This window comes from Boleophthalmus pectinirostris, unplaced genomic scaffold (assembly GCF_026225935.1).
Source record: "Boleophthalmus pectinirostris isolate CB_2022bp ecotype Guang Dong unplaced genomic scaffold, ASM2622593v1 HiC_scaffold_21, whole genome shotgun sequence".
NCBI classification, from domain to species: Eukaryota; Metazoa; Chordata; class Actinopteri; order Gobiiformes; family Gobiidae; genus Boleophthalmus; species Boleophthalmus pectinirostris.
This window is the reverse complement of record NW_026571175.1, coordinates 6,862,500-6,876,082: the sequence shown is the minus strand read 5'-3', so window position 1 is coordinate 6,876,082 and position 13,583 is coordinate 6,862,500. Positions and strand designations below refer to the sequence as shown.

The 13,583-nt window shown below is 41.1% G+C and overlaps 1 protein-coding gene across 1 annotated transcript in view; it reads left to right on the top strand.

Annotated features, from left to right (window-relative positions):
* Window positions 1-9,189: 9,189 nt before the first annotated feature.
* The window catches only part of grin2da (glutamate receptor, ionotropic, N-methyl D-aspartate 2D, a), a 414,138-nt gene continuing 409,744 nt past the window's right edge, over window positions 9,190-13,583 (top strand). Inside the window, exons 1-2 of the mRNA XM_055157602.1 lie at window positions 9,190-9,225; window positions 9,924-10,190. Coding sequence (XP_055013577.1) covers window positions 9,190-9,225; window positions 9,924-10,190 — 303 coding nt within the window. The remainder of the gene's footprint in view (window positions 9,226-9,923; window positions 10,191-13,583) is intronic.

The following is a 13,583-nucleotide window of genomic DNA, read 5'->3' as shown; positions in this document are numbered from 1 at the left end:
ACATTCTAACATGGCTTCAAGCTCACAAGAATCTATTTAGTGTAATGTAGCACCAGTAGAGTAATTCTGTGGAAAATTCCAGCCAATAACATCTCTATGGAAACTAATTTGTATTCACTCTCCATTGCTACAATTACCCTAGGGCTGACTGCGTGAGTGAGATAGGCTCTTAGTTAACGTGGAGCAAGATGCGTGAAGCGTTTTGCCTAAAGGCACAACAACGGAATGCCACAGTTTGAAAGTATTCTCCAGCCAGTCCCAGAAAGTGCATCACATTAATATAACTTGACACAGATCTGGATTTTGTAGTTTCCATTCACTCTGTATCAAATTATGTCAGCGTCAAATCAAAGCTTCCTAAAATCAGACATCTGTCAGATCACTCCTGTCTATTCTAATCATGGGATTTCCCAACATGCATTTCCTCTCTTTATGTCTTTTTCTTCTGATTAGTTAACAAATATTCTCTTTTTGTCTTTATTTAAACTTTATTGGTTGACATATTTTCCCTCACTTACTTTTTTTTTTTTTTTTTTTTTAACGACAACAACAACTACAACTACGACTACAACTACTACTACTACTGTTATTGTTATTATTATTGTTATTATTGTTACTTATCTTTCTATTTTAATTTAGACTTGTACATTTATATAATTATGTCTTATTTGACACCTGTCTGTTGCTATTTTTTTGTTTTTTTTTTGTTTTTTTGCTACTTATTTTGAATTTATTTTAACCATTTACAGTTTTTACTCTATGTTATTATATTATTTTGTGATGTGTGAGCTACTGTGTCCAAATAATTTCCCTTGTGGATCAAAAAAATTTGTCTAAGTTTAAGTTTTCTCTCTCTTTAGATCCTCCCTTAAGAGACAGAAAATTATATATTTTTAAGAACTTGTTTTTATTAATGACAAGTGCACATTATTCAGTATAACTTATCATAACTTAATTAAATATCAGAAAATACAGAAGGGAGGCTTTTTTTTTCTTCTTTTTTTTAAAATATGCTCTTACCCCCCCACGAAATGCCACCCCAGCAGCTGCTCTGTCGGCCCATGCTTAGGACCGGCCCTGGACGCATTCACCCTCTTTTAATTTCTTCTTTCTGATTGGTTAACCTATATTCCCTCTCTTTTGTCCCCCTTTCTTATTCACTAATTAGTTTTCTATCTCTTAAAGCCCTTTTTGATTGGTTAACCTGTGTTCTCCCCTTTTATGTCTTTCTCTGATTGGTTAACCTGTATTTCCTCTTGTTCTGTCCCCCTCTCTGATTGGTTAACAAGTATTTCTTCTCTTTCTTTCCTTGTCTCTGATTATCTAATCTGTTTCACTCTCTTTAGGTCCTTCTCTCTTATTGGTTAACCTCAATTCTCACTCTTTTATGGTCTCCTCTCTGATTGCCTAACTTTTAATTCCTGTTTTTCTTTCCATCTCCCTGATTGGTTACCTGTCACCTCTTTTGTCTCCCTCTCTCTGATTGGTTAACTTGCATTTCCTCTTTTTCTTTCCTTCTCGCTGATTAATCAACTTGTACTTTTGTTTTTTCTGTCCTCTCTGATTGGTTAAGATGTATCCTCTCTCTTTTATGTCCTTCTCACTCATTATTTAACATGTATTTCCTCTGGATGTGTCTACCTCTCTGATTGGTTAACTTAATTTTACCTCTTCCTCCTCCATTTTGAGTGTTAGTACAAATCAGTCTTGAATTATACGCTACTTAACTTCGATTTTGTGTTTTCAGGGCCTGGTTTTCGAAGAAGAGCGCCCCCCTCCTCCAAACCGCGCCCCCCTGGCCCCCATGTTGGAGTTTGTGTCGGCTCAGACTGGGATCCCTGTGGTCGCTGTGGGGGGAGGGGCCAGCCTGGGACGGGAGCCACAGGTAAACAAATGCACCAGTATTATAAGAACATGTGAAGGTTTGGTTTAAATCAGTCATGGAGATGTTATTTCTTTGTCTGGAATGTTTCAATATATGGCATTAAATCGTTCTATCGTCATGGAGACCAAACTAGGCCACATTACAGGTCAGATCTGTGGAGAGGCAACCCTGCTCACAGTCAGAACGCCTGTTTTTCTAGATATAGCTGAGCTATAAAACCAACTGTAATTAAATAAAGGTAAGGTAGAGCTGTTTAATGTCATACTGTGGAACATTCCAGGCAGAGCAATGACATATCCATGTAGAAAAAGCAGAAAAACTAACAAAAAACAAAACACAAATTCAACGTAAGTAACTTTAAAGCTGCACTATTTAACTTTTCTGGTGAAGGGTCTGCCTACATTTGTGTTTCCATGACGATGTAATTGCGTTGTTGGAATGTGAAACAATATGGTGTTATGGTGCACTTCATTATCCAAACATCCCCCACTCGGATCTTGAATATCTCGTCAGGTCCACGCTTCAAGCTTTTTATTATGTTTCGAGCATAAACCGTATATATGAATGGAAATAGCTAACGTGCTTGTTGCCTCGTTCCGGTTTTGAGTGTCCGACTTGAAGAAAAATGTGGAAGCCAACAGGAAAGCTGTTATTGTTGTTTATCTTCTGTTAGCGACCCTAGAGACATTTAGCAACACCCGTTAAAACAAGTCTTTGTTCAGCATCGGCCTCATCACAACATCGAATATCATAACACCAACGACCATAACACTGACTACCTCCACACCGACCACCACAACACCAACTACCTCAACACCAACTACCACCACACCAACTACCTCAACACCGACTACCACCACACCAACTACCTCAACACCAACTACCACCACACCAACTACCTCAACACCAACTACCACCACACCAACTACCTCAACACCAACTACCACCACACCAACTACCTCAACACCAACTACCACCACACCAACTACCTCAACACCAACTACCACCACACCAACTACCTCAACACCGACTACCACCACACCAACTACCTCAACACCAACTACACCACCACACCGAACTACCTCAACACCAACTACCACCACACAACTACCAACACCGACTACACACACACACTACACCAACACAACACCGACTACCACCACACCAACTACCTCAACACCGACTACCACCACACCAACTACCTCAACACCAACTACCACCACACCAACTACCTCAACACCAACACCGACTACCACCACACCACTACCAACACCACGATCACAACACCGACCACAACACCAAGCACCGCAACACTGACTACCTAAACACCAACTACCTCAACACCAACCACCACAGTGACTACCACAACAATGACCACAACACCAACCACCACAACAACGACTACCACAACATCAACTACCACAACGACTACCACAACACCAACCACAACACTGACTACCACAGCAACGACTACCACAACATCAACTACCACAACGACTACCACAACGACCACCACAACACTGACTACCACCACATTGACTACCACCACACTGACTACCACAGCATCGACTACCTCAGCACCAACCACAACACCGACTACCTCAACACCGACGTCCTCAACACCGACTACCTTAACACCGACTACCTTAACACCGACTACCACAACACCGACTACCACAACACCAACTACCTCAACACCAACTACCACCACACCAACTACCTCAACACCAACTACCACCACACCAACTACCTCAACACCGACTACCACCACACCAACTACCTCAACACCGACGATCACAACACCGACCACAACACCAAGCACCGCAACACTGACTACCTAAACACCAACTACCTCAACACCAACCACCACAGTGACTACCACAACAATGACCACAACACCAACCACCACAACAACGACTACCACAACACCAACCACAACACTGACTACCACAACAACGACTACCACAACATCAACTACCACAACGACTACCACAACGACCACCACAACACGGACTACCACCACATTGACTACCACCACACTGACTACCACAGCATCGACTACCTCAGCACCAACCACAACACCGACTACCTCAACACCGACGTCCTCAACACCGACTACCTTAACACCGACTACCTTAACACCGACTACCACAACACCGACTACCACAACACCGATTACCACAACACCGACTACCACAACACTGACTACCACAGCAACAACTACCACAGCACCAACCTCAACACCGACTGCCACAACACCGACTGCCACAACACCGACTACCACAACACCGACCACCACAACACCGACTACCACAACACCGACCACCACAACACCGACCACCACAACACCGATTATCACAACACTGACTACCACAACAACAATTTCCACAATACCGACTAGCACAACTCGACTACCAAAACCCACAGGCAGTGATATGGACGTGGTAAAGTACTGCAGTAATATGAGTGACTGAAATTTAAACTACCAAAGCGTCCAAACTCAATGAAAACAATTCATACTTAATAGTGACATTGGGCGCAGCCATCTTGAATTCTATCTCGGAAACCTTGCTCGGTGTCCTCTGAGTTCTTCTGAGTTCCAAGTTTAACTGTCGGAGAAGTGTGTCAGTGCGTGTCACAAGGCAACCTCCTCGGATCTCCGAGTTGAATGGATAATAGAACACACCATTAATCTTAACTATCTTCATGGAAACAAGCAGAAGAAGCCACCAGACCAAGACACGAGTCAGATCTGTGCCGAGGATGGCCCGGTGTAACGCTGTACACGTGCATGTTCTTCAAGCAATAAAAACACCTGCAATTGAATGAATGGAGGATGGATAAATTTAATGCCATTTCAGACAAAGTATGCAGGTGTCAGACCCTCTACCCGAAAAGTTACACAATGTACCTTTAATTCATTTAGATTTATTACATTTTTTGTCCATATTGAAAGAAATAGAGTAAATAAATTCCCACTATTCCCAGTAGAGTGTGATAAAAGCATCATTCCTAAACCTCATAACAGATCTGCCGTAGTATCTGATGGTATGGCTCATATGGGACCTACTTTCCCTTTCACTATGGGACATGTTTTTGTCTGTTCTCGCTTTGATTCAATCAGCAGCACAAAAAGGCGACTCCAATGTGCAAAAACAACACAGGCTTTTGAATCGTTTGTACCCACAGAATGTAATCACATTTTAATTACCTGTGGGACCCTGATGCTTCAGTCATCTGTAAACATGAAACTGCAGCCGCCATTTTGTCTGCTGTCTGCTCACTGCTCTGTAAATCATGGAAACACAAGCGGAATTTTCACTTAAAGCTTCACTGATTCGCACAGTTCGGTTTTGGATGCAAATGGTCCCCAGATCAGGAGATTTAATTTAAGTGTTACGCGAGGTGAGTCCTGCGTGGTGACAAGTGAAGGCAGCACGTTGCGTTCAGGCGCCTTGCTTTGGTGACTCATACAACACAGGCAATAGACACAGGCAAAATTAATGGAATGGAATAGCAGTAGTAGTAGCAGTAGTAGTAGTAGTAGTAGTAGTAGTAGTAGTAGTAGTAGTAGTAGTAGTAGTAGTAGTAGCAGTAGTAGCAGTAGTAGTAGTAGCAGTAGCAGTAGTAGTAATATCAGATAGAATGTCTTTTGGTTTCCTGTCATAGGCAACATTTTACACAGAATTGACTCTTGTGAGCTTTAAGGCATGTTCAAATTCTGTTACTTGCTCAAAAACAGACCTGGAGTTGTGTTTTGTTGTTTCATTCACATGTTTGAGTAATCCTGCATTATTAGTCTAGTCTAGTGTACGCTCCGTACTGATGACCATGTGTGTCAATATTTATTCTCATTAATCTTCGACAGACAGAGAAAATGTCTCAGCTTTACGTAAAATAGCTTTAAATAAATACAGAATTCAAAACAATATTTAACGTGTTGGCCTGTACACCACCAGCAGTAGTGAAATTGTGTTTCTTTTAAGTTTGACGTTTTTTCTTTACACCTTTTCTGTGTTTCTCTCAGTCGTCTTTTTCTCTCTTTCACGGCTACTAACCATGCTTTCGATTATCCTTCCGAATTGGTTTTCCGAAGGAAGTTGCCTAGCAACACGTGTGACACACCCCTTTTTCTGGGACGGAGTGAAAAAAAAGCAGCCCGAGTCAGAATCCAAGATGGCTGTGCCCACCGTGGTGTGTGAATATGAAGTGTTTTCATTGTGTTTAGATGCTTTGGTGGTTTCAGTGACAATTTCAGTCACTCGTATTACTCCAATACCTTACCACGTTCATGTCACTGAGGGGACACGCTTCAAGCTTGGATGTGACGTCAAATCCAAGGTCCAAGTGGGAGTCGAAAGATAATCAAACACAGGGTATTTCTCACTCTCTGTATACTGCTGGGGCAAGGTCAAAAGTCACATGACTCATAGGTAAATATTTTTGCAAATAAAATATAAAAATAATAGTGCTGTTCTGAAACATCTCAACATCTGAGCAAACAAAACAACAATTTTCTGACTCATTACCATGAAACAAATACACTGACACCATCGTCAGCTTTATCTACAAAGCTCAGAATAGCTTTCAAGTTAACAGTTACTTTTTACATTTTGTTTAGTAGAGATTGGAAATCCCAGGGCTGAAATCATCCAAATAATTAGTGTTTTCAATGTGAGAACTCAGCCTAAATATGCAGGATTTGTGTGTTAAACATGTGTGAATGAAACAACATTAGAAAATAATGTAATATGGGCTTTTAAGGACCATTCAAAAGTAGCAATTTAATGAAAATATTGAATACATGTTTCAGATACACATATTTCTATGTAAAAACAGATAACCACAAAGAAAATGAGTGCATCTTTACCCAGTTCTACAGTCAACATTATAATATTCACTACATCACAGTCTACGGACGACATTTTGAGGACTCTTTACCAATCAAAAGATCAAATGTTTTATTTACAAGTTGCCAATCGCTATGGAAACTGTCCTGATGTTTAAACATTCTGAAACCCGTGGATGTTCATCAGTTACATGGTATGTTTGTCCACTCTGTGTAACTTTTCGGGTGACATCACGCTACCATGGAGATTGTTGCTTTGCCTGGATTTTTTTTTACAGTATGATATTAAACTTCTCTATCTCCATGGAGACAAGCACCAAATCGGTTTACAAGTCCAGTTTGTGGGGAATACAGTAGAATGCATATTTTTCAAGATATTGCTAAATTAAATAATAACTTTAATGCCCTATTATGGTACATTCAAGGGAAAAAGCAATCTCTGTAGCATATCTCCATGGACACAAACGAGTACTAGACTCTTACCAGAAAAGTTACACAGTGAACCTTTAAACTTCACATCAAAACAGAATCTGGACTAAACCAGGACTAGAACAGGACCACTCAAAGTCTCTACTGAACTGCCTGAGCTCCAACCAAGTGTGAAAGGAGTTTTGCTTGCACATCACCATTTCATTTTGCATTCGTCCTCGTTTGTCTTCATTTTGGCGTTGCTGGCAGGATCATGGATAATTCATGACCAGATTTTGGGTTTGATTGATTGATTCTCTGTTTACCCATTGACTTAATGTTTGATACTGAATATTGACCTTATTTCACCCACACACTTTTGCTTCTAAATGCTGCTAAACCACACTTTCATTGTGGAGGCACAGCAGGAATCCCTTTCACTCCAACTGAGAATTTCAGAAAAAAAAGAAATTCAATGTTTATGTGCACCAACAAGTCAACAATGCACTCTCTTGGAGGCTTTTAAAATGGGTTTGTAACCTGAATGACAATGGAGCTGCCCACGGCAAATTATCAACAGGTTGGTACTGCAGGAGAATTTTTTCAATGTGGACTGTAAAAAAAGTTGTATTATTTTATTATATTATGTATTATAGCATTTATTTATTTGGGGCAAGTAAACATTTTCAAAACATTCTGTTGAATGTTTGAACATTCATTCAGTCTTCTTTTGTTCTTTTGGGTTCTTTTTAAAACCAGTACAGTGGGAGATGTATTTACGTTGTTGACATGTTTCTGCTGCTGGCTGTGAGCCATTTTTGAGCCATTTTCAGAACTGGTGTTGGTGGTGACATGTTGTATATCAACTGTTGTTACTTCCTGTGGGTGTGGGCAGTCTGATGAACCAATTAGATCATTCAGACCGGTGGTCTCTGGTAGAGGATGTCCCATGCCCAGTTTCCTATACTGTCCTGAAATAACCACATTATGGATTAATACGGGCACAGGTCATTGGATCAGAGAACAACAAGTTCAAACACTCGAACAGAGAGGCCACTGATATCAGGAAACTAGCAGCCGAAACATGTCAATGGTTTGGTGCAGGGCTGTGCACAAGTGAATTCACGCAATTTGTGTGTGTTTACATTCCACCACTACATGTGCAGCTCCACAGAAGGCTCGGCTCTTTAATATTCACAAGAGAACTGGTCCGTGATTGGGGTGGTAGTGTTTCGTGGGGTGCTTTATAGTTAGGGCGGCTGCCTTAACAACAATTGCCCCCTGCCTTGACTACGTTCCTCCGAACCAAGTGAATCCTCACAAAACTACGGTCATCGTACTGCAGTCTTCACTTTTGCCTTCCACTGGCACAGAATTTCCTCTCCCCATACCTGTGACCTCTGCAGTAAGTGCAGATCTGCTGCAGTTGCAACATCCCCAGAGGCTGAAAATACTCCTTCACTAGGACAGACAATGTGGACAAGTTGTTTTGTTCTGGCCAGAAATATGAAGATTGAGTAAAAGTTCATGCTGGAACTGTTAGTACTGCACTTTACTTTTTGAAAAGTTTTGTTTACTGTTTACAAGGAATTTATGTTTTATAATATTTCATACATCTGTTTCTTATTTGAGAATATTTTATTTAACTTATTAGTGTTACCAAGCAGCACTTTGCATTTATTTTATTTTCCCATTTGTATAATGTTAAAACTAATTGTTGGTTTAATAAAAACAAATAAACAACAAGCAAATGGTTTTGCATTTTGTTCCCATACTGTATCGAAAATGAACCAAACCGTGACCTCAAAACAGAGGTACATACCGAACTGTGATTTTTGTGTACCGTTACACCTCTAGTAAATACATCTCCCACTGTATTGTCTTTAAAAAGAACCCAAGAAGTTAATTTTATGTTTATTTATAATGGAACATAGTATCTGTATTGACATCAGTGCAATCATACTAATAGAAACAACAACAACACAAGGAACATCTTTGGTGCATTGCACAAGTTTAGTGGTGGAGGGTCTGTCACCTGCTCGTCTCCATGGAGATATTATTTCTTTGCCTGGCGTGTTCCGTGGTATAACATTAAACACATCTAGCCTGTATCCATTATGTGTGTTTCTATTGCTTACTATATAAAAGAATGAGAACTTCTCACATCAATTTCTTGAAACGTGTGTGTTGGAGGAGAAGGAGCAGTCCAAGAACATGGAGAAAAATCCCATACACAGTCTTACTTGCAAAATGTGAGATTTATTAGGACATACAACGCTTCGGCACTAGGACTTCATCAGGCAAATGGAGTGAGAGCTCAGGTGGCCATCTTAAATAGGGTGTGGCAAGCACCCAAGAGTGACAGATCATATCTGAGTATCTGAATATATGTAGCCATTGTATATATTCACCCAAACGTTGTATGTCCTAATAAATCTCACATTTTGCAAGTGTGCAGGAATGTTTTATTGGTCTACAATACAATAATTCTCTTTGTGAATAGGGTTGCCTCTCCATAGATCTGACCTGTAATATGGTTGTCTCCCTTGAGATAGCTTTAATCTCTACCATGGAACATTCTAGACAAAGCAATGACATCCCCAGGAAGACAAGCAGGTGACGGACCCTTCACTAGAAAAGCTGTGCAATGCTTCCCACCCCCATTCTTCAGTAAAGAACTTTTTTTTTTTTAAATGATTGAAAGTTTGAATTACCATATAGAATTTTAAAAACACTTCCTATAATGCAACCTTGCCTTGTGTTTTTCCTTGTTTCCTGCAGGAGAGTGGATCCATCTACCTCCAGTTCACCTGCTCCACGCTGCTGCAGCTCGAGGTCATTTTCGAAGTGCTCGAGGAATACGATTGGACGGCGTTCTCGGTGGTCACTACGCGTCACCACGGGTACGAGGACTTCTTAGCAATGGTGGAGGGCATGACGGACGGCTCGTTTATCGGGTGGGAGAAGAAGAGCGTGGTGGTCCTCAACATCACGGACGATCCGGGAGGAGCCAGGACCAAGCGCCTGCTCAAAGACAACGAAGCACAGGTCAGTCACACAGAGTGGTACCACAGTGTGTGTTCTGTGTCATGATTGGTTGGGTGTTATGCGGGGTGTACGCGATGGTGGTTTTCAGATTCTAGAGTTTGATGTTGTCATACTGCTAGATTAAGACAAGAGCTAATTTTCCCTGTTGATTACATTTGTATTTTACCTTCAAATATCTAAAAGGGAAATTCACAAGTAAATGCACAAACATTGAACCTGATCATTTCTGTTAGCGACTGCTGGTGGTGGATGAACTACTCAATTTTGCTACTTAAGTAAAAGTACAGATACAGGGGCAAAGGATAACTGAAATAAAATGTTATCTTGTCGTATTTTCTGGACTATAAGTCGCTCCGGAGTGTAAGTTGCACCAGCCAAAAAATGCACAATGAAGAAGAAAAAAAAATATATAAGTCGCACCGGACTATAAGTCAGACTATTTGGAGAAATGTATTTTATAAAATCAGCGACCAGGAACTGACATTTCATCTTGAATGGCAAGTTCTTGTAATAACAACAGAACAGAGAACAACAAGCTGAATAGGCGTAACAGTTATTCAGATAACTATAGCATAAACAACATAACACAAGTTTCCCAAACTCACAATCTCACTCTAAATTACTAAATCCATTGATTTCTTCATCGTCCGTGTCACTTCTGCACGAGCTCTGGAGATAAACCACAGATCCATGATGTAAACGGAGCGCCGCTTCCTCTTCTGTGTAGCTGTCGTCACACTCAGCATCATTTCCAGTTAAAATTATTCTGGCCTTTTTGAATCCCGACAGGATGGTTTCGGTTGTCATTGAGGTTCAGGCTTTGTCGATCCATCCAATGACTTCCGGGAAAGTTACATGGCGCACCCTCCCGGTTACAGTGAAGCTGTGTTTTTTCCTCACTCTAAAGGTAAAAAGTAGCTTGAAAACTACCGCTTCATGACATCACAAAGTGGAGCAGAGCATTTAGATTTTAGGAGATGTAAACTGACTAATAATACTCAATGGATACTCAAACATGTGAATGAACAAAACACAACTCCAGGTATGTTTTTAATGCGGTAACAACATTGTAACATGGCTTAAAGCTCTCAAGAATCAATTTTGCATAATGTAGGACCTTTAAAAATGTGTCCTGCTCTAAGCATTGGAAATCAAACGCAGAAACCCAGATGTAAGCAAGTTTAAAGGCCAATAACACTACAAATGCATATGTGTCCTTTTGTGTAGACTCAAGTGTGGCGCTTCTGAACATCACTGATAAGTCCGCAGGCCCTGCTCAAGTACAATAAAGAAATACAGCTTTATTAGAGAGACCATACAGTGGAACATTCGAAGAAAAGCAATAACGTCACCGTGGAGATGAGCATTCTACGGACCTTTAATTGTGTACTTACCTGCACCAGCTCCCCCGCTTGTCTTGTATTTCCCTGTGACAGCTGTCTATATGTGCAGGAACATGTGCTGTTTCATATCACTGCACAGACACAAGGTTAAATCTGCCTGTAAACACATTATTGTTGTAGTGACCTCGCCGCTGTTCGAGTTCATGTCATCACAAGCATAATACAAAGAGAAAGGTCAGGTCATATATTTTTGTCACACGCTTGCTCTGAAAACAGACGGCCATGTTGGATTTATGCCACCGCTGCACCGTTTTGGAAAAGATTGCAATTTTTCTGGCAAGTATTTTGATTAGATTTGCAATACACGTTTCAAAAGTAGGATTTTATTCAGAGTGTAAACAATTCCAAGAGCGTTAACGTTTGAGAGAAGACCGAAATATGAACTGGCAAACAATAATACAAAAATCACGTTGTTGTGGAGGTGAAAACTATAGATTTTTCTATTAAAAAAACGGGATATTTTATTCTTTGCTTTTTATTACCTAAACAGGCTCTCTTCACGCTTACGTCACAAACCGGGAAGACGTTTGGCTTGTGCCTCCGCTCATTTGCACTTCTCTCCTGCGACGAGGTCAGGAATCGGAATACACTAGACGATTTGCAAGAACCCCGGAAGTTGTACCCCACGCATTGGCCAATCAGCGAAAAGCTGTGAAGCCGTAACTGGGTCCCTTTTTTGGAACAGCACAACAGTAAACAAAGCAGTTGAGATGGATGTAGACGAAGTCAGACATTCTGTGTTGGCAATGATTCCCGAGATCGAGGATTTAAAAGCTAGAACAAAGAGAATGTTTGATGAATTTTATCAAGGGGAAAGACGTTATTGCCCTTCTTCCTACGGGATTTGGGAAAAGCTTAACATACCAGTTAGCTCTGGTAGTGACGCATTACCGTATTTTCTGCACTATAGCCTCCAACCCCATCAATACACGGCCGCGCGCCCCACAATCCAGAGCACCCTATACACGAATCCACTCGGGTGTCCCAGCACGACTTCAGTAAACTACAAAGCCACACCACCTGCAGCGCACGCAAACACACACGGAGCAGACAGCGACCGCACAGCCAAAAACACCCACAGCCACACTCATCACTCCACGTGGACGAGGAACGGAACAGAGGAATGAACCGAAAAAACGAGTCCAATGTGCCACTTCTAGACACAAATGAACAACTGAGTCACTGTGAACACGCCGACAATCCAGCGGTCCCAGACAGCACCCTCCCAACACGCCACAACTGAACAAAGCCCAGAGTCACTGTGAACGCACCAAAGTCCCACTAACCCATCCAACTGTTGTGTTCTATTTAATGCGCCTTATAGTCCGGTGTGGTTTATTTGTGAAAAAAAGTTTCAAAATACAATGACAGTGCGCCTTATAATCCAGAGCGCCTAATAGTGCGCAAAATATGGTACATATGTCATGACCAAATAGCAGCAAGTGGTTAAATTTTAAAAAAGTACCTGCCTATCATCGAGCTAACGATTCCTAATGCTGTGAGGTCAGACAGTTTCCACAAAGTGAAACCGGCTGATAAATCAGGCTAATTCGTGGTAGTAAGTCTGACAAAATCGGGGAAAAACTGAAAATGGCCCAGTTTTCTTCATCTCCATGTTATTGTAGTTTTCCATTACGTTCGGCTACTCAACAGTTACAACCATACCTCAGTTTTTATCGTTTCCCCACTTACGCACAACTCTGAGCGCACTGGGTACATGTGATTAGAAGAGATGAGGCGTCAAATTCAAGATGATTCAAACCGCACATACGTATGCAGACCTCATTTTACCGCTGATTACATTTACTTCACTGGGTTGTATCAGTCGGTCGGTGAGCTCAGTGTATTTTCAGATATAAACAAAAAAACAACACCTTATTAAAGCATACAGTTCACATGAAAATAAAATAAATGCATAAAAAAACACAACAGTGAAGGTCCAGTGTCAGTCGGTAACTATACCGGAAATTGTCATTGTTCCCAAACGGTT